This window comes from Homarus americanus, unplaced genomic scaffold (genome assembly GCF_018991925.1).
Source record: "Homarus americanus isolate GMGI-L3 unplaced genomic scaffold, GMGI_Hamer_2.0 scaffold33529, whole genome shotgun sequence".
Lineage (NCBI taxonomy): Eukaryota > Metazoa > Arthropoda > Malacostraca > Decapoda > Nephropidae > Homarus > Homarus americanus.
Genome location: NW_024714181.1, coordinates 91806 through 114128, shown reverse-complemented (window position 1 = coordinate 114128; position 22323 = coordinate 91806). Strand labels below are relative to the sequence as shown.

The following is a 22323-nucleotide window of genomic DNA, read 5'->3' as shown; positions in this document are numbered from 1 at the left end:
GTTAAGGATGGTTTGTTGGAGAGGAGAAGGGGAGTTGATGGATGGTTTTGTTGGAGAAGAGGAGGTTTTGGGATGGTTTTTGGGAGAGAGAAGGAGTTGATGGGATGGTTTGTTAGAAGGGAGTTTTGGGATGTTTTGTTGGAGAGAGGGAGAAGGGGAGTTGATGGATGGTTTTGTGGGAGAAGGAGGTTTTGGGATGGTTTTGTTGGAGAGAGGGAGAAGGGGGAGGTGATGGGGAGGTAAAGAAATAAGAGAAGAGGGTTGATGGGAAGGAGAGAGAGAGAGGTGATGGGAAGGACAGAACTAAAAGGACAGGATGGGAAGGAGGGAAGATAGAAAGGGAAAAGAGAGGAGAGGAGAAGAAGAGAAGGAAGACTAATTTTTGTTTCATAATTTGCAATTTTTTTCCCATACGACGAAAAAAAGTTTACCCGTTTTTTCCTTTTTTTTATTTTTGCGAAATGAGATCAACAAAAAATTTTCCTATTTACAAAACATAAAAAAAAACGATATATTTTCTTTCTGTACTTTCAAAATAAACACTTTTTTTCAGTTTTCATAAATGGAAAAAGAGGGATTTATCTTGTCATGAAATTGTAAAAAAGAAAAAAAAGGTAAAAAGGTCTTTATTTTTTCTTGTCCTCCCGTGATGTCGACAAAAGCTTCCCATGGTGTGGTATGAAAGAGGTGTGTGTGTGTGTGTGTGTGTGTGTGTGTGTGTGTGTGTGTGTGTGTGTGTGTGTGTGTGTGTGTGTGTGTGTGTGTGTGTGTGTGTGTGTGTGTGTGTGTGTGTGTCCTCACTGAAACAACAACAAAACCTTTATCTGTGCGTAATGGTACAGCCAGTGGCCTTTACCTCTTGCGTAAAACAAAGACAAGACTTTTTTGTGCGTAATAGTTCACACAAAAGCATTTACCTGTGCGTAAACTGAAAAGGGAAGAACCTTTTTCAGTGCGTAAAACGAGACAAGAACATTTCCCTTTGCGTAAAATGAGAAGACAAAATCTTTACCCTTTTGTTTTATGTAAAATAAAATATTGTTTCCTTGCTTAAAATAAAGTCAGTTTTCTTTTGCCAAAAATAAAAAAATAGAGTTCCCTTTTCTTTTCCATAATAGTTAAAATCAAACCAAATAAAACCCAACCTAACCTAACCTAAACCCAACCTAACCCAACTAAAATCAAACCTATCGAAACCTAACCTAACCTGACCACGCCAGGCCACTATCTAGCTCCACAGTAACACAGGTATATATCCCCACCCCTTACCTGTAATTAACAAGCTGTGTGTTGATCCTGGTCGACTAAAACACAGGTGTACTGACCGTGTTGTGAAGCTGGGAGTGAATTTATAATAATGACATCTGGTCGAGTCTGGCTGTCAGGTGAGGGGGGGAGGGATATTTGTGTGGGGGAAAGTGGTGGGGAGGGAGGAGAATTGTTGTGGTTGAATGGGTGTGCCAAGTCCGTAGACTTGGTGAGATCACATCAGAGATTCTCACACACACACACACACACACACACACACACACACACACACATACATACATACATACATACATACATACATACATACATACATACATACATACATACATTATCTTGCTCAAAATATGATTCACCTTCACATAAAACACTAAAAGCTAAATATAATCAAGAAAATGTTCCTTTATCTTCCCAACAAACATAACACTACCGGTTCACCGTTGCCCTTCATGAATAACTAGACACCTCTTATATCCAGGTTACAAAAAAAGAGATAAATATTTCACGCGTTGTAATGGAGGTGTCAGTCAGCTGGTTCATCTGACTTGGTAATGAATGACGGAATGACTCACTGACTCAATCTGATTTACCTGTGACTCACCTGTTAGTTTTTTCTTTGGGGAGGTGGGGGGGCTGGTGATGGTGAGTATGGTGATAGAAGTACTCATAGTGATAGTGGTGATGGTGGTTTATGTGGAAGAGGGGACGACGATAAGGGGTAACTTGGTGAAAACTCAGTCATTGATAGTGGGGATTGACACACACACACACACACACACACACACACACACACACACACACACACACACACACTAAGAAAGAAAAACACCCCCTCCCTCCTGACCAACCTATTACCCACCCCTCACCAACCACCCCACTAACCCCCCCAATCCCCCCAAACCCAATTCCTCCCCAAAATCACTCCCACTATCATCAACAATATCCACGTCGTCCGCCCCTACATAAAGGAGCCACCATTATCCACCAGGTTTAGCGAGTTAGTTTCTCTTGAGTGTGATTCATGTCAGACTGTGATAAAGGCTCTCGGGAATGGTGTATTGATTGGCGTTTGAATGGCGGTGGGTTTTATGGTGTCCGGTGATATGATAAGTGGCGTAATTGGGGGTATTTGATCAGCTGTAAGAGATCTAAAGCTGCATCTGCTTGGTGGAGAGGAGGAGGGGAAGATAGGTAGGAGGAAAGGTGGAGTGGGGACAAAAAGAGTAGATGAGGTGAGAAGAAAGAAGAAAGGAGGAAAGGAAGAAGAGAAGAAAGGAGAAGGAAGAGAGAAGGAGGAAGAAAGAGAAGAAGGGAGGAAAGATTGATTAAAGGGGGAGATTAGGTTGTCTTTACTCCTTTCTCTCCTTCTTCAGCGTGGCTCATAGGTGTTGGTAGCTAAGAGGAGGTATTGTATGTAGGAAACTCTTGTAGGGGAAGAAATAGTTCCCCTTACCTCACTCTCTCTCTCTCACTGTATATACAACTTATTCCTGTGAGTGAGAATCATCCAGGATTAACATGCATAGAGCTACCTGACTGTCTTAAAGAAATACATTTATATTAATTGCAAAAAATAATAACAATGACAATAACAGTAACACAAAAACAATAACAAAATAACAATAACACAATAACAAAAACATAAAAACAATAACAAAATATCAATACCAAAATAACAATAACTCGAGAACAATAACAAAATAACAATAACACAATAACAAAAACAATAACAAAGAACTGTGATTGTTTTAAGAACTTAGAGAAATATAATGTTTAATATGGTAGTGAGGCCGATACTTCTTTACACAGTTGAAGTTGAAGGTATCACCGAAGGGGGGCAGGTACAAAGGCTGCTAATGGCGACACACACCTGTAAGAAGATTTACCTGTCTTGATACATAAGTAGATGGAGTACACACACACACACACACACACACACACACACACACACACACACACACACTATCCAATAAGCTGTGGGTCTTGTTAGCGTGAAGGATTATATACCTAAAGCGGCCTTTTAGCAGTAAGAGGTAAAAGGGAACTCAGGAAATGTGTGGCGCCTTACCTGTGTGTGTGTGTGTGTGTGTGTGTGTGTGTGTGTGTGTTTGTGTATGTGTCGCCATTAAATGCTGAACACCTGAACCTGCCTTGTGTAGTCAGTACCAGGGAAGAGCTATGAGGCTTGCTGTAATGTAAGAGAGGAGGAGAGGCCCTAGCAACAGCTTTTGTTTAACTATTGAGACACAAAAGGAAATCTATTTAGCCATTTCCTTTTCGTATTTTAAAAGGTATTAAAACCCTTTTCGTTCAGGGACCACAGGAGGATCAAAGTTATCATGATCCTGTATGTCTGTGGACCTAAAAGTCAACATCAGGTCCACATTAAACCCCCCCCCCCCTAACCTAACCCTTAACACCTGTACCGAGATAGCCAGGTGTGTTCATTGGACACCTACACTTCACCTGACACTAATTAACTTACCTTCATTTTGCAATATATTTTAACAGTAAACATTAAAAACAATATATATATATATACACACTTGAGTTTATATTTGTATTTATTAATAGGTAATGGCGATATCTACACTTAACTTATAAATAGCTGCCGTGATTGGCTATTTGGTAAGTAAGTAGATGCAGTGATTGGCTATTATTTTGTAATTTTATGTCGTCTATCATTGAAATACAAAAATTATACATCCACTCAGGTGTATGTTTGTAGTTATAGAGAGGTAATTAATTATCTGGTGTGGATTATTATATCAGGAACTTACAAGGTTAACATGATTTACCAGTTTTCATGATATTATATATATATGTGAGATTGGAATAGAAGATGAATACATATGTAGTCTAACGATACACATACATACACATACAGTACATATACATACACACACATACGCACGCGCACGCACTTTTTAAGAGAGCCAGAGAGAGAGAATACATTACAATATCTAAGCTGCTACAACAATTAATATACACAACCAATATAAACCCGGACATATAAAATACAGGTAAACCCTTTAATTAAAACACCTGGTCACTATAAACCATATTCCATCTGCCTTTATCATCAATTTAGGTGTTTTTTTTTCCTAGGATGGAAGGTGAGGAGGGCCCTACCTATACTCTCAATGGGAGGGAGAGGGGGGGCTGAGGGGTCGTATGTCCTGTATAGAAAAAAATAATAAAGACAGAGTATAATATTTAGTCCACCCAATACCTAATTAGCATATGGGAGCCCCCCAACTTTTACATCTTGAGAGACCTGATAAGTTAACCATTGTTTTCCCCATAATGAAATATATGGATTTAAGCATCACGGATACCTGTAATTTATGGGTACTTTTCCTCGTAATGAAATATGACGTTTTTAGCTTCGCGGACACCTGTACTTTCCCCCCATAACGAAATATATTGATTTAAAGGAGCATCGCGGAATTCCTATAGTGAAATATATAGATTTTAGCATCACGGAACGTCTGTATATTATAGGTACTTCTCCCTATAATGAAATATATGGATTTTAGCGTCGCTAGCGTCTGGGTGATGGCGGGGGTCGCGGAATTTGTGTAGTCTCCCCTCAACCGTAAACAAACAGGGCCGCCGACACCAGCTGATTGGAGCTTATGAGAGCAGTGGTGCCTGTCTCCTAACACTGTAGCCTGGCGGGGACCTGGGCTTAGTTTATTCCTACAAGGTTGTGAGGAGAGAGATGTGTAAGGGAGAGATAGTGATTGAGAAAGAGTAAATAAGGAGAGAATAGGAAGTAAAGGAGAGGAAGGAGAATAATGGTAAGAGATAGAGAATGGGTGTGGATGAGGAGGGATAGATAATGAAAAGGAGGAGTGAGAAATATGAGATAAGTGGGGTGGGTGGGGGAGGGAGAGTGAGTGTAGGAATAAGTAAGAGAAGTTGAGAGGTTAATGTGAGAGAAAGGGAGGAGAAACTAATAAGAGGGTGAGAGATAAGTGAGAAAGATGGAGAGGTTGAAGGTAAGGGAAACCACACACACACACACACACACACACACACACACACACACACACACACACACACACGTATATGATCCAATAGAGAGGGGACTATTGTGGACCTGTACCAGCGACCAATCAGCGGCGAGCATTAGATCGTCCTCAGGTGGTCTCTCACTCTATGGAGGTAAACATATCAACTGGGGATGGTTATACTCCCCCTGTGGGATATACCTGGCCTAGTATATCCCATGGTTGTATCTCTGGAGGATGACGGTGGAGGATGACTGTGGAGGATGACGGTGGAGGATGACTGTGGAGAATGACTGTGGAGAATGACTGGAGGGTGACTGAAGGGTGAATGGAGACTGACTGTGGAGGATAACTGTGATAACTGAAGGATGACTGTGAAGGATGACTGTGGAGGATGACTGTGGAGGATGACCGTGGAGGATGACTGTGGAGGATGACCGTGGAGACCGGCCGTGGAGGATATATCTATTCTATTTCGTTACTTCCATCTTTTGTCCATTATATCTCACTCTCTCCCTCTCTCCTCCCCTCTCTCTCCTCCCTCTCCTCTCTCCCCCTCTCCTCTCTCCCCCTCACTCTCCTCCCTCTCCCTCTCTCTTCCTCCTCTCCTTCCCTCTCCCCCTCTCACCCCATCACGAGCGTCCCCATCATATTGCCTTTGGGTATTATTCTATTGTCTCTTTATCCATATTTATTACCTCCCATCTTTCAGTATTGTTCTCATATCTCTCTCTCTCTCTCTCTCTCTCTCTCTCTCTCTCTCTCTCTCTCTCTCTCCTGATCCATTTTCTATGCACCACTGAGTAAATAGGTGTCCGGACTAACGAGGGTTTCCGGACTAGCGAGGGTTTCCGGACTAGCGAGGGTTTCCGGACTAGCGAGGGTTTCCGGACTAGCTAACACTGGCACTGGGTAACGGATTTATACATATATATATATATATACAGTAAACTTAATGTGTATATGGGACAGATTTTTACATATATACAGTATACTTAATGTGTATTCTTTTGTAAGGGTGTCCAAGTCCGGGATTCGATTCTACATTAAGAACACAGACAGGATGAGGATTATATACCTTTGAGCCGTCACTGTTGGCTGAATGGTATAGGGCTCGACTCAGTATGGTGGTGTCCGGTGCGTCGGGTCGAATCCCAGACAGATGAAACGTTGATATATTAATTTTATGTATATGTTTGTGTGTGTTTGTTTATTTTCTTTGTTGATTTTATTATTATTATTATTATTATTATTGTTATTATTATTATTATTATTATTATTATTATTATTATTATTTTATTTTTATTTTTTTATTATTATTATTATTATTATTGCTGCTGTTGTTGTTGTTGTTGTTGTTGTTTTTGTTGTTATTTACAATGATGAAATAAAACAAACGTGATATAAAACCACCAGTATTTAAACCCGGGTTGTGTAGCAGTGATAGGTTAGGTTAGGCAGAGGCTGTGACATGCTCAGGCTCACGGCTCTCTCTCTCTCTCTCTCTCTCTCTCTCTATATATATATATATATATATATATATATATATATATATATATAGCCAGGAGACGAGGACAGATTTTATTATGGAAATGCAATTGTGTTGTTTGGAGCAGTGGTGGGGGGGGGAGGGAGGGAGGGTAGGAGGATGGGGAGGGAGGAGGGTTCGCTGGAGAGTGAGGAGGAGGAAAGTGAGAATAAGTAGGGTCGGGGGAGAGTTGGGGGAAATGGGAAGGAGGGACAATGGGAGTAAATGGGGAGGAGGGAGAATTAGAGTAAATGGGGAGGAGGGAGAATGGGAGGGAGTAAAGAGGGAGAGTGTGAGTTGAATGAAGAAGAGGGAGAGTGGAAAAGGATGGGTGGAGGATAGAAAGAGACAGAGAGAAGAAAGAGAGAAGAGACAGAGAGACGTTAATAAAAGTCTTGTAATAAACAGGGAACTAGTGACTGAAGCAACGAGTCTACGATATACAGTAGTCTCAGCTCAAATAGACGCCATATTGAAAAACATTTTTGTGTTGCCCTAAAACCAACGTCCATTAAAACCAATCCCTTAAAACTAACCCCTTAAACCAAACTCCTTAAACCAAACTCCTTAAACCAAACTCCTTAAATCAAACCCCTTAAACCAACCCCTTAAACCAACCCCTTAAACCAACCCTTTAAAACCAATCCCTTAAAACTAACCCCTTAAACCAAACCCCTTTAAGCCAACCCCCGGGTTAAACCAACCCCTTAAACCAACCCCCCCTTTAAACCAACCCCTTAAACCATCTCCTTAAAGACTGTCAATACTCATCCATTTCTCAACATCTTTTCTTCACAGGTTCGATGTCTTGGTGAACGGTGGGGGAGCGGTCACCTTACAGTTCCAGAGAGCGCCGTTCGAACCCCTGACGGTAACAGTGCCAGTGCCATGGAACCAGATCGTTGTCCTTGATCCTATCGTGATGAGACTCAAGGGCCAGGAGACACCGGATGACCATGCTAGCGGTGAGTGCATGAGTCATTGTGTGGTTGAGTCAGTCAGTCAATCAATTAGTTAGTCAGTTAACCAGCCAACCAGTCAGTCAGTCAGTCAGTTAACCAACCAGCCAACCAGTCAGTCAGTCAGTCAGTTAACCAACCAGCCAACCAGTCAGTCAATCAGTCAGTTACCAGTCAGTCAATCAGCCAATCAAAAAAAGTTCTCATACATCTTGGAGACTCAACTAAAAAAAAATAACAATAATAAATCCGTGGCTAATGAGTGATGGTAATGAGGGGTAACTTACCTTCCCCTACAGGTGAGGTGGGAGGAGGAGGTGGAGGAGGAGGAGCACCTGGCTGGGGTGAACCTTGCCTTGAGCACGACCAAAGCGTGATGGTGCCTCAGGTAGTGTCCACGTACTTGCCTCATACTGTCGGCGGCGCCCCTCACCTGCCCGTCGTCTTCACCGAAACTCAGGTAGGTTAAAGTGTTAATTAATTACCTTCAGTACACCTGTTGAGTTAATGTTGTACAGGTGTGTTTCCTCCTCTGAATACACCTGGAGTTTTGTATCAGCCAGGTATGTCCCCCCTCTCCTTACTACTATATATCTACCACGCACCCACACACACACACACACACACACGCACTAAATAATACCCCAGCATATTTATTTTATTGTTTTGTGTTGTACTGTTGATAGCTCAGCCCTGTTCTTGTCTGTCCTCATCTCTCGAGCTGCAATAGTAAAAAGTATGAATAAAACGAGGGATTTTTTTCTCATAAATACACTTATGTGACGGCGCTCTCCGATTTAGATTATAAAATAGTGAAGCTTTAAATCTGTTTATCAAGAGGAGAATCTCGTGTATTGACGGTCTGGGTGTCAGTGGGGATTATTTTTAGCAGTCGAGCAGGGGGAGATCCTTACTAACACCCCCCCCCCCCCCCCCCCTTACCCTGCCACCCCTCCCCTTACCCTCCCACCCCCTCCCCCTTACCCTCCACCCCCTCCCCTTACCTCCACCCCCTCCCCCCCCTTACTCTCCCACCCCTTGCCTGATGCCTGTAAGGAAACTGTTTTTTAACGAGATAAACTTCACTAATATCATTAACAAACTCGTCGTCAAACTCAAGAAAATCAATCCATAAATCACTCTAAGTCAGCTGTGTCTTCCTTCATTTCGCTAAAATTCACTAAATTTAACCCTTGAAATTTGCTGACCGGAGCTTAAAATTAACAAGATTTAGCGACTTTTCCGCTGTCAAGAGAGTCTGGCTGGAAGTGGCCCAGTACCCGGGCTTTGGCAACTTTCTATGCGTGTTTTTTTTTTCCCAACTGTTGCCACCATCTTGTTGCCTTTATGGATGAAGCTAACTAGATGCTGTCAAACATATCCAGTTATGAGGAAATAATATTTACAGTGGGATTTTTTAAGGCTCCGTCTCATAGATAACCTTAGTAAGCTGGCTGGATACCTTCTCACATTTTCAATTAAGGGACACGCCATCTTTATTCCATTAGACGCCTTTAAAAGTAGAAAAATTAACTCATAAACCTCACAGACTCCATTATTATGTGTTACCATCAATCAGTTAAACATTCTCACACACCCAGTCAAGAGAGAGTGAAATAAATATATCAGAAGAGAGAATTTTAGTGACTTGCCGTCGTGTCCTGGGGTGGGAGGGTGTCAGGGGGCGTGAAGGCTGTATAACACGGTAGGTCCTGCTTCGTTGACTCCACCGTCTGTTACTCCTCTGTGGTGATCTGTGTGTCTCTTATGGTTTGTGGTTCATGGTGGGTGTTGGGGGTAGGTTGGACTCTCCACCTCTCACCTCCAATTTGTGTTCAAGTTTAAACAAAAGTCGAAAAAGAAGATACAGACAAGAAAAGACTATTATTTTTGCTATTTTTTATTATTTTTGCTATTATTTATTATATGAGAACGTCAGGAAAAATATATAATTCCAGATACTTTTGAATATATTTTTGTTATCCTGGACAAGTTCCACTGAATTGGTAATTTTCTTTGTCTCTTCTTTGGTATTTTTTTTTTATTTTATTTTTTTATTGTCAGAGAATGTTAGAAGTAAAAAAAAATATATATATAATTTTTAACTACTTTTTTATACCTTTGAACTTACTAAGACTTTTGTTTATAGTATAAACTTTATATTATACTTTTGAACTTTCAATTAAAACTGTTTTATAGTTTTGGAGAGACAAACACACAAAGATAAATAAGAGAGATAGAAAGACTAAGAGAAATGGAGAGAGGCAAGCAAAGAGAGAAAAAGAAAGACTAACAGAGAAGCAAACAGACCAAGAAAGAGAAAGAGACAGACAGACAAAGAGAGAGACACAGACAGACGAAGAGAAGAGACGCAGACAAACAGAAATACAGTTAATAATTACAAATCATTCCCTCGGTGACCTAAACTCTCCTTGCCTCTAACTTTTTACTCTATTTTAAGAATATAAGGACAAAAAGGTCAAAAAGGTCAAACAGGTCAAAAAACAACCATATAATTGACCTCTTCTGTAGATAAGACCTCATATGAATATCCTTATATATTTTATCTAAACTAGGAAAAAAAAGAAGATCTTGTGTTTAGTGCAAGTGGATGGGGTGTCCTACCTGTGCCACGTATGGGAAGGTTATGCGATAATATTTCCAATTAGTTTAATTAGTTTCTACCTTTGACTGTCCTGGGATGAAAATAGGTGGTGGGTTACAACACAGTAATTAGAATTTAGAGAGGTGGATTATTTTCTCACGCCTCGTTCAAACTTCAAAGATTTACGTATTGTGGAGGATGTGTTTTAAGGACATATTGTGGAGGATGTGTTTTAAGGAACGTATTGTGGAGGATGTGTTTTAAGGGCGTATTGTGGAGGATGTGTTTTAAGGAACGTATTGTGGAGGATGTGTTTTAAGGACGTATTGTGGAGGATGTGTTTTAAGGAACGTATTGTGGAGGATGTGTTTTAAGGACATATTGTGGAGGATGTGTTTTAAGGACGTATTGTGGAGGATGTGTTTTAAGGACGTATTGTGGAGGATGTGTTTTAAGGAACGTATTGTGGAGGATGTGTTTTAAGGACATATTGTGGAGGATGTGTTTTAAGGAACGTATTGTGGAGGAAAATGTTGATGTACCTGGGAGGAAAAATCGGATCACCTGAGCATTAGACACCCTAACGTAATCTAACCTAACATAACCTAACCCAACCCTAGGTAAGGTTAGGGTATTTAAGTGAAATAAACTAAGGTGTCTAATCTTCAGGTGATTCACAAAATTATATTCCCATAAAAATACTAAATTGAAATGATTCATTGATAATTATAATAATATGCGACCCCAAAAATGTTGTTGATACACTATTTCATATTTGACTAACCAACCAAAAAGAAATTGCTTTGAAAATTAAAATAACAATAAAAATATTACATAAATTCTAATGAAAGAACACAGTGATGTAAATTGTAAAAATAAATTATGATAAACTAACAGTATTGCCAATGGTGGTGATGTTATGATAAGCAGTGATGCAAATGATGTGTTCAAGGAAGCGTCAAATTTATTACTATGGGTTAAAGTGATGATTGTGGCTTCCAGGTACAGGTGTGTATAGGTTAATTAAGTTATTTTGTTTATAAATTTTGGGGGGCCATTTTTGGTGGTTGGTATATAAGGGAATAATAATAATAACGATAATTATAACTGTAAAATAATAATAATAATAACACTAATATAATATTGATGATAATAATAACAATAAAATAATAGTAATAATAATAAGCCAACAAGTTATCTTTTCCTAAACCAACACGATACGTAACTAGGATTTTCTACTGCATAAACCAACAGGTACCGAGTTTTCTCTTACTAAACCGCCAGGTACCGGGTTTTTATACCGTCTATCAGTACCTAACAATAGTTTCCTCCATAATCCACTCTTTTTTTTATCTTTTTTTTACAATGAATTCGCTGACTATTGTTTGATCTCATGGTTTTCAATCCTTTTGTTGTTGTTGTTGTTGTTGTTGTTGTTGTTGTTGTTGTTGTTGTTGTGTTTTTGTTGTTGTTGTGTTTTTGTTTTTGTTGTTGTTTTTGTTGTAGTTGTGTTTTTGTTTTTGTTGTTGTTTTTGTTGTTGTGTTTTTGTTTTTTAGGCTGCCAGTAGTTTTTTTTTAACCCAAGATTATATTTTTATTTTTGTGCCACCAGCCTTGTACACACACACACACACACACACACACACACACACAAACGGGGGAACTTTTTCTTGCTGTCAGACCTTGGAAAAATCAACGTCTACACGAACAATCAATAACGCCACCACAAGCGAACAGCAGCACCCGGCGCGCCACCTCTCTTCACCAACCTAAAATAACACGATAATGAATTGTTCGCCTGCCCTCTGCCTGCGGTGGTGATCACTTACGACACGAGCGTCCGATACTGGCTTCCTCCCTCCACCAGTAGGGATTGAGAGGCGAGTTATCTCAGCCACACCACATGAAGGCGTCCTTAAACTCTCTCTCTCTCTCTCTCTCTCTCTCTCTCTCTCTCTCTCTCTTTAAACCTTTTTCCCTTGTCATTAAGCCCTATCCCACGTACCATTCCACCTTCCCTCCTCTCCCAGATCCCCCAACCCTTCCTTTCTCCCTTCCCTTCTTTTCTCTCACTCTCTCACTCTCTCCTACATTGCTCTCCTCCCTCTCACCCTTCTCACTACCCAACATTGCCATCCTTCTCCCTCCTCTTCACACCCTCACCTCCTCCTCCAGCCAGCTCCTCCTCCACCTCTTCCCCCTCCTCCACTTCTCACCCCCCCTCCTCCTCCTCCTTCTGCCTCTTCAACACTTTTAAGTCGAGTGCCAACCAAGTCCTTCACCCCTATTAACGGCTGCATTAGTTTAACGATGGTTTATATTTAGTAACCCACGATGTTGGTAGCCCACGATGTTGGTAGCCCACGATGTTGGTAGCCCACGATGTTGGTAGCCCACGATGTTGGTAGCCCATGATGTTGGTAGCATGATGTTAGTAGCCCATGATGTTAGTAGCCCACGATGTTGGTAGCCCATGATGTTAGTAGCCCACGATGTTGGTAGCCCACGATGTTGGTAGCCCATGATGTTAGTAGCCCATGATGTTGTTGGTAGCCATGATGTTAGTAGCCCACGATATTTGAGGTGTTTGATGATGTGTTTTGGCGCCGAATTTATTACTCTCTCTCTCTCTCTCTCTCTCTCTCTCTCTCTCTCTCTCTCTCTCTCTCTCTCTCTCTCTCTCTCTCTCTCTCTCTCTCTCTCTCTCTCTCAACCTCTTTAATTATCCTAACAAAACAATAGTCTAAAAAAAACCACTGAAGCTTTTTTTTTCTTTTGTTTACTATCATCCCCGTGGTGTATGCTTGGATTTTCCCCCGTATTTATACCCCGCATTTTTTTACCCGTATTTTTGCCCTGTATTCTGCCCCCACGTAACTGCGTCCTACCCCGTCATACTAACCACTCTCTCCTCTCTCTCCCGCTACTACAGGTCGTCCAGGAGTCGTTGCGAGTCCCTGGTAGTGACTTGCACCTGCTGTATCACTCCAGCAGCGTCTCCGGCTACCTCTCCACCCTCCTTCTGCAGCTCACGCCTATGGAGGTCCCCGCCGCACTCTCCATGGTTCATCTCAAGGTAAGTAGGACACCACCCACCCACAAGGACCTCTCCAAGGATCTCCACATGGACTTCACAACCTTCTGGGGTGCCTGAAGTGGGGTGTTTGGTGCCCCTTCTGTTTGTTGGTAGTGTTGCAGCTAGTTCGTGTTACTGTTGTACATAATGAGACAACTCAACTCGACTCAACTCAAACCTAACCTAACAATCTTTTAATCACTGTGTTTGTCATAATAACCCTTGAGCCTCCTCCTCCTCCTCCTCCTCCTCCTCCTCCTCCTCCTCCCTCCTCCTCCTCCTCCTCCTCCTCCTCCTCCCCTCCTCCTCCCCTCCTCCTCCTCCTCTTCCTCCTCCTTGTACTAATACTTCTACCCCTCCTCCCTCCACAGGTGACGCTTGAAGGCTCCGTGTTCGAGAAGGTGTTCGAGGCTGACTAACATCACCTACACCTTCACCTGGAACAAGAGAAACGTTTATAAACAGAAGGTGAGGAAACGTTCTGGGGCTTTCCGTACGTTCAGCGGCTTTACGTACGTTCGGGTCTAATCTCAAAGGCAACTTATCCCACCAACCAATCATCTCACGAGCCACTAATCTCACCAACCAATCATCTCACGAGCCACTAATCTCACCAACCAATCATCTCACGAGCCACTAATCTCACCAACCAATCACCTCTGTACCTGACGGCGTGTCTTACCTGCCCTCCCACACAGGTATACGGGGAGGCCACGGCGCTGGTGTCTGTAGGCTACGAGTACGTTACCTGCTCCAGTATCCTGTGGGAGACCCTGACGGCGACCCTCCACGGCTTCCACATGGATATCTCTGACGTAGGCGGATGGAACCTCGACATTCATCATATGTACAACTTTGAGGCTGGTGAGTGATGTGGTGTTCTCTCTCTCTCTCTCTCTCTCTCTCTCTCTCTCTCTCTCTCTCTCTCTTTTACCATTAACCCTCCCATTATATCCCTCCCTCTTTCCTATTCCCTCCTTCCTCCCTCTCTCCCTTTCCTCTCTTCGATCTCTCCCATTTCATCCCATCCATCCACGTCTTCCTCACTCTCCCTTCCTTCCCTTCCCCCTTCCCCCCCTCTTTCTTCCCGCCTGCCCATAGCAATAAGACCAAGCAAGCAGTGTAAAATTAATAAGTTTAACTGTGTACCCAAAACTCTGGTCGACAGAAACTTGTGAGAAAGAATGTGTGGGGGTGGGGAGGACTATGTCTGCTCCCCACCCCTCCCATCCCTCCCCTCTTCCCGTCCCTGCCCATACCTTCATACCCCCCCTTCCCCTCTCACCAACCCCATTCCCTCCCCTCCCTGTCGACCTCTATCCTTGACTCCTTCTTTCCTTCTCTCTACCCTCCTCCTCCCACTTCCTTCACCTCTTCCCTCCCCTACACTCCCTCCCTCCCCTACCCCCCCTTCTTGTCTCGTCCTGCCACACCATTACTTTTATTGGTGGAATATTTTAAACTCAAATTTCAACGCATAAATAAGAAGGATTGTAAGACCTTGAACACACACACACACACACACACACACACACACACACACACACACACACGTGAAAATATATTAACAGCATTTTTTACTGTTTTTGATTTGTATTGTAACTCTGACTAACAAAAAATAAACACACGATCGGGAAAAATGTCACCGATGTAGAGAGTTTTGTTTTGTTTATGTCCGTCAGCTGATTTCTCCCCCCCCCCCCATGTGTGGTGTTTGGACAATGTTAGCAATGATGCCACGAACACGATTTTTTTGGTATGCCACTTCTATTAATGACAAGTGTGGAACAGTTTTCAGTGGGATTTCGTTTTATGATAATTATTCAATATATTTTTATTTCAGGTAAATATTCTCTTGTATTTTTTTGTTATAAACTTGTATGTACAGGTGACTTCCTAACATTTTCTATTTAGTGAAAAACGGAAAAACAAAAAGTTATTATCGGTTTCTTCCCGATTTTAATTTATAACTTGGTTCAGTGATTTTTTGTCAAGATAATATAGTTCTAGAATTAACTAATGGACGCCAATATTAATAACTAGATTAATTACTACGCTAACCTTAATTTGATCTTAATTATTGTAATGACACCTGATGAAGACAATTACCAGGTGTTCTCATATGTGTAAGACGACCTACACATCCTTATTGAGTGTCACTGGAAACCCTGTAATAACCTGGCTTCCCTCCCTCGTCTCCAGGTCTGCTACAGCGTGGGGACGGGTCGACTATGAGTCTCCGGGAGGCGCCGCGGCTGGTGTCACCTCTGATGGGGACGGGATCACAGCGTCAGATCGTGTGTCGTCACTGCTCAGGTCTGGCCCGTGACGCCCAGCTCCTCACACCCACCAGCCTCGCCTCGGGTCCTGATGGCTCTGTGTACGTCGGGGACTTTAACCTACTACGGAGGGTCACCCCAGAGGGCATGGTGTATACACTGCTTCAGCTCAGGTAAGGCCCTCTAGCTCAGGTGAAGCCCTCTAGGTCGGGTGAGGTACCCTGGGGCTGAAGGTAGGCAAGCTGTTACAGGTGTACAGATGATAGTACTGTACTGGGCAGTGTGACGCCAACATCTGTTAAGTCAGTATGACTATATGGCACCTGTTGACGTTTTATTATATTATAATTAACCCCCTCACCTGTCCTCCCTTAGCGCGACGCAGGTGTCCTATGGTTACCACATCGCGGTGTCGCCAGCGGACGGGCAGGTGTACGTGAGTGACCCTGAGAAGTACAAGGTGCTGCGGGTCCTCTCCCTTACTGACGTCACGGAGCCCAGCACCAACTCTGAGACTGTCGCCGGTAACGGGGAGCGTTGCATCCCAGGTGAGTGAGGCGGACCTTACTGTACTGTCTTGTTGTGGGTAGTTTGACTGTCACTAAGAGAAACAGCAGTAATTATAAACAACATTTGTTAAGTCAAGTTGTTCATATACATCATTTTAGTCGGACAGAGACATTATGGTTTGATGTCCATATACTTCAGCCTCTGACTACACGTGTCACCTCTCCTCCTCCTCCTTCAGGTGATGAGCGTCACTGTGGGGACCGGGGCGCGGCGCGGAAGGCTCGACTGGCACACCCTAAAGGCCTGGCCATCGCCGCCGACCGCACCATGTACATCGCTGACGGTACAAATATTCGCATGGTGGACCCTCAGGGCGTCATCCACACGTTGATAGGACACCATGGCCACAAGACCCGCTGGCGGCCGCTGCCCTGCTCGGGAGGTCTGCCGGCCAGCCAGGTGGAACTACAGTGGCCAACTGGCCTCGCCCTCTGCCCCCTCGACGGCTCTCTACATATCCTTGATGACCACGTTGTCCTCCAGGTCACCAGTGACGGCACCGTCCGTGTGAGGGCCGGCACACCCCTCCACTGTCCCTCCTCCCCGGACAAACCCGCCGTCGGTGAGTGTTAGAAGCACTTTTAGGGCCGCCTGCCTGTGTTGGGGGCGCTACTGTGTGTGTGTCGGGGCTCTGATGGGGCCCCCTTCTTGTATTTCAAAGGGCCACTAGGGTCTTCTGCGTATGATGGGGGGCGCTGATGGGGCCCCCTGCTTGTACTATTGCACTATTAAATGGCAGAAGCTTGTTTATGGGGCAGTTTACCAGCGTGATGTCAAGTAACTAGACTATAATTGAGGGAAATTGCGAAGCTGTACTATTTACTTGCTAGCTTATAACGAGGGAATTATTGTCGTGTTTGACCTGACAAAGAACTATTTGTTTTCATATTTACATAAAACACACAAGTTCTGAGATATCTATTCATGAGGGAGTGATAACAGGCTTAGTGACTGTGTGGCCACGCCTTGTTACTACCACGGACACGGCAGCTCTCATGATACCACAGTCCTCTGAGGATAAAGGGATATTAGATAAGGATGTGTGTAGTAGAGACTCTTTAACCTGTAATATAGAGAACAAGAATGTCACTCTATTCCCTATCCCTATCCCTCCCCCCTCCTTCCCTATCGTAGTTCACCCACATACCTCTTATTCACTCACTCACTGTCTCCTCTCTCCCTCATTAGGAACCATCACTGGGCTGTCCTTCGCGCCCTTTGGCTCACTTTTCCTGACGGAGGAGGACGCACACAAGCGCCACGCCGTGTTGGAACTCACGCCTGCGGGTCAACTCAAACACTTCGCTGGAGCCAAGCCGGAGTGTGGCTGTGTAGACGAGGATTGTACCTGCCCTGTTGATGACAAGGTGTGTGTGTGTGTGTGTGTGTGTGTGTGTGTGTGTGTGTGTGTGTGTGTGTGTGTGTGTGTGTGTGTGTGTGTGTGTGTGTGTAGAGAGGTCCAATGATTTATCAAACATTGTCACTTTCGAGTGTGCTTTATAATATTGTCATCTTTTATTGTATATTACCTCTCTCTCTCTCTCTCTCTCTCTCTCTCTCTCTCTCTCTCTCTCTCTCTCTCTCTCTCTCTCTCTCTCTCTCTCTCTCTCTCTCTCTCTCACCATCTCCCACTCACTGCCGCAGATCCCTCTCTCCACGACCACGGTGCTGGGGTCTGTATCAGCCATCACGGTGTCTCCTGACGGGGTAATACACGTGGCTGACCAGAAGGCCCTCAAGCTCTTCAGTTTTATCCATTACCTCCCTCCTGACGACCAGAACGGCGACTTTCAGGTGAGTTGAGAGTACAGTCGAGGTGTATGATTTGGTTAGGTTAGGTTAGGCCGAGTTGGATTAAATTAGACTGAGTTTGGTTGGGTTTGATTTGGGTCAGGTTAGATAAAGCTAGGTAAGTTTAGGTCATGTTAGATTAGCTTTTGGTTAGGTCAGATCAGGTTAGTTTATTATCAGATCAAGATTAGAACTGATAATTCATGAACATCCAAACTTAAAACAAATATGAACAGAATTACCATAAAGAAAATTAGACCACTTCCCCATCACCCCTACTAACACACACAACCATCTGGGGGTGCCTACAGGTCGCTTATCCTCGCACCAATGAGCTCTACGTGTTCAATCGGCACGGTCATCACGTCGAAACTCGGGACCTGGTGACGGGCAGGACTCTCTACTCCTTCCTGTACTCCAAGAACACCTCTTTCGGCAGACTCTCCAAGGTCACCGATTCCTCCGGGAACAAGGTCATGTTCCTCAGAGACTACACCTCCGCCGTCAGCCAGGTCAGTCTCGGCCACCTGTGTGTTTGTGAGGTACCGTGTGTGTTTGTGAGGTACCGTGTGTGTCTGAGTCAATGAGTGTGTTTTATGAGCTTAAATTAGTGTGAATAGCTGTAGGTTATAGTGTCACATATGGATTAGTGTGTGTGTGTGTGTGTGTGTGTGTGTGTGTGTGTGTGTGTGTGTGTGTGTGTGTGTGTGTGTGTGTGTGTGTGTGTGTGTGTGTGTGTGTGTGTGTGTATCACTGTTCACAGGTGTAAATAAGTGTTCACAAGAATGGATCAGTGTAGATAATATGTTCTTAAGATATTCTGTTCAGGTATTGTTTTACAGGTGTAACGATATCATAATGAGTTGCCAGGTAGATGTTCATTGTGTCTTAATACTTACCTGAAGAAACCTGCTTAATGACCACACCAGACGATCTATTATAGCCAGGTGCAACGTCTTCTCTTTCTTCTTCTTCTTCTTTTTCTTCTTCTCGACACCATCATCCCCTTATGCCTCCTCTACCTTCAGCCACCCAACACACACACACACATATCTGGTCGTCGTCAAACTCTTTACGGCCTCCTGATCCTGCCTAAACTTCAAGACAATCTACACACACCAAAAAAATAAAAACCTAAAATAAAAATAACGAAAAGGAGACAAAAATAATAAAGTTGTAGCCACACAACACTGGCAGAACTTGTGCTATCAAACTCCACAGGTCCCTACATCTCCAAAGAGGGATTCCATTCAATTCCCTAAATCCCTCACAAGTTTCAGGGAGTCACTTAAACTCTACTTAAGTTCTGAGAGTTGTTGCCGCTTCCTCGCCTGTCTCCTACCCTCCCGTTATCTCCCCTTCCTTCCTCTTTCCTTCCCCTCCCCTCCTTTCCCCATTCCCCATACAATAGACCTTTCCTTCTCACTTCCCCCCCTTGTACCACCTAGTAAGTCTTCCTCTGTCACCTTCCTCATACTATAATGTCATTTCTCCCCTACATAACCTCTTTCACCTCCCCTCCCTCCTTACGCTCTCCCTATACCTCCTTCCTTCATCCACGCCTTCCACCTTCCCTACACCCTCCCCTACACCCCCTACCTCCCTCCTACACCCCCTACACCCCCCCCTACACCCCCCTACACTTTACGTACACCCCCTACACCCCCGTACACCCCCCACACCCCCACTACACCCCTCCCCACTACACCACTGGGTCTCTTCCCATAGATCGAGAACACAATGGGGGAGAAGTTCGCTGTGAGGATCAGTCGTTTGGGCCTGATGACGAGGTTCTCCGAGAGGCCGGGACGTGTCTACGACTTTACCTACGACGACGACACCGGCCTTCTGGTGGCCTCTACCTCCCCAGGTGAGTCTCTGAGGAGGTTGTTCAAGTAGAGATCATAAACACTTGCCCATAGTGTTAGAGTCGACCACATCATCAGTGTAAGGTCTAACCCCTCCGTCTGCCTCTCCCTCAGGTCGCCTCACCAATGTGTACGAGTATGATGAAACGGGCCGTCTGGTGACTGTGGTGGCGCCCACGGGCACTCGAGTGGGCGTGGATTCGTGGATGGGCGGTGAGGGGACGCACAGGAGCCTGAGTGTGGGCGTGGGTGGCAGCCAGGGACAGCACAACGCCCACATCCTCACCATGACAAGCAACACGCGGGCGGTCTTCACTCAGGGTAAGTATGAGTTGTTGTGGTAACTCAGTGATGTGCGTCAGCTGATTGTTGTTTATGTTGTTGTAAATCAGCTGACCTTTGTGTTTACGGTGGTGTACACGAGATGATCCCTGTTTACGGTGGTGTAAGTCGCCTGAGCAGTGTTTACTGACGGATAACGTTGGTCAGATAACACTTATCTTGTTTACCTGTCATCATTCAGTGGCTGATCCCTGTGTTTGTCTTGCCATGAAACACTTAAGTCAGTCTGTGAATTAAGTAATACAGTACGTGAAGATTAAACACCTAACCCCTAACCTAACCTTACTTACCCCCAGGTAGCGTGAAGGTGTTTAAACATCAGGTGAAATAAATTAGGGTGGCTAATCTTCACGTGATCCAAAATTAAGCAATAACATCTCTCAGATCTTTACGCGTAGTAAAGAAACAGACAGACAGACAGACACACACACACACACACATTTAACGCATATCATTATGTCTAAATCAAATATAAGTTTGTATATTTTCAGCCACCGGCAAACTCCATTAATAAACCGTTTATTATTATTATTATTATTATTACACACACACAGTTTATCATTAAAAGTAAACCATAATAATAACACGTTAAAACTGTAAATCGTAAACATAATATCAAAAACATAATGTCGTAAACCTATTGTTACCATAGTTAATTCTATCGTTTAAATGAAGTTAATATTAATTCTTTAGTTCCTGGTTTACCGCTTCGTGTGTACCCGCGGGTGTGTGGCGTGGCAACAAGGGCGGTGACAGGAGATGATACCTGGCATAATCGCCCTTACCTTCCATACCCTCTCCTTCCCTCACTGACTTATCCTCCTCACCCTCCGTACCCTGTCTTACCCTCCCTCGACCTACCGTATCTCCTCACCCAACACCAACTCCACCCATCACCCTTCCTTTCACCCTCCCCCTCTCCCTCCTCAACCCTCCCTTCACCCTCCCTCCCTCTCCTCTTCACCCTCCCTCATCATCACACACACAAGTCTGTCACGCCTCACCAGTAGACCGTAACCACAGAAGATAATAGAGATTAGTGACTGGCCAATCACAGTTGCCGTTTTCTAACTTGCCGCCCCTCCCTCTACCTCCCCTAATACCATACCCTCCTTTAACCCCCATCCCCATCCTGTTCCCGAGGCAGTTCGGAAACAGTTTGTGGGCGGAAATTGGCGGGAACGTTATCTTAGGAGGGAGGTGACAGGAGGAGGAGGAGGGTGACGACGAGGAGGAGGAGGGTGACGACAGAGGAGGAGGAGGAGCAGGGTGACGACAGGAGGAGGAGGAGGAGGGTGATGACAAGGAGGAGGAGGAGGAGGAGTGACGACGAGGAGGAGGAGGGTGACGACAAGGAGGGAGAAGAGGGTGACGACAGGAGGAGGAGGAGGAGGGTGACGACAAGGAGGAGGAGGAGGAGGAAGAGGGTGACGACAAGGAGGAGAAGGAGGAGGGTGACGACAAGGAGGAGGAGGAGGAGGGTGACGACGAGGCAGAGTAGTAGCAGCAGCAGCAGCCTATAGTAACCATCTGTTGGGAGTGCCTCTAGGATACCAGCTGTTGGATATCATTAACCATCTGTGAGTTATCTGGTAATTACAAGCTCATAGATGGTTGCTTCAGACACCACCTGCTGACCCGACCACCACCACTACTACTACTTTTTTTTAATGGCCTCCATCCTCCTCCAATAGCCATACCTTCGCCGCCATTTTATTACCTTAATATTAAATATCCTAATACATAAGTAGCTATCCCAGCTGTTTTGAGTTAGTTGAGCCGCAGATCTATGCAGCATTCAGTGACTGTTGCCTCATAGTCAGTATCTGCAACTGTTGTCGGCTTTGGGGCCGATGCTCTCGTTCCCCTGAGGCAGAGCAAAGCCGACCTAAGGGGAGAGAAAGACAGTCGACATCTCTTCCAGGCTGTAACATAACTCTGGGCTGCTGCCTCTGTTCGGATAGCACCTCCGCGAGTCTGGTAGAAGCATCACTTGGTCCCATCCCACCAGAGGTTGTGAACA

At 44.2% G+C, this 22323-nt stretch overlaps 1 protein-coding gene across 1 annotated transcript in view; it reads left to right on the top strand.

Annotated features, from left to right (window-relative positions):
- LOC121878469 (teneurin-a-like) overlaps window positions 1-22323 on the top strand; it is a gene marked incomplete at its 5' end in the record, with an annotated part of 135050 nt that overhangs the window by 83717 nt on the left and 29010 nt on the right. The window contains 14 exon segments of the mRNA XM_042384710.1: window positions 7609-7775; window positions 8069-8229; window positions 13307-13450; window positions 13822-13865; window positions 13867-13918; window positions 14149-14314; window positions 15653-15902; window positions 16105-16277; window positions 16478-16861; window positions 17488-17666; window positions 17944-18093; window positions 18402-18602; window positions 19819-19960; window positions 20073-20279. Of these exon segments, the coding sequence (XP_042240644.1) occupies window positions 7609-7775; window positions 8069-8229; window positions 13307-13450; window positions 13822-13865; window positions 13867-13918; window positions 14149-14314; window positions 15653-15902; window positions 16105-16277; window positions 16478-16861; window positions 17488-17666; window positions 17944-18093; window positions 18402-18602; window positions 19819-19960; window positions 20073-20279 (2420 nt within the window).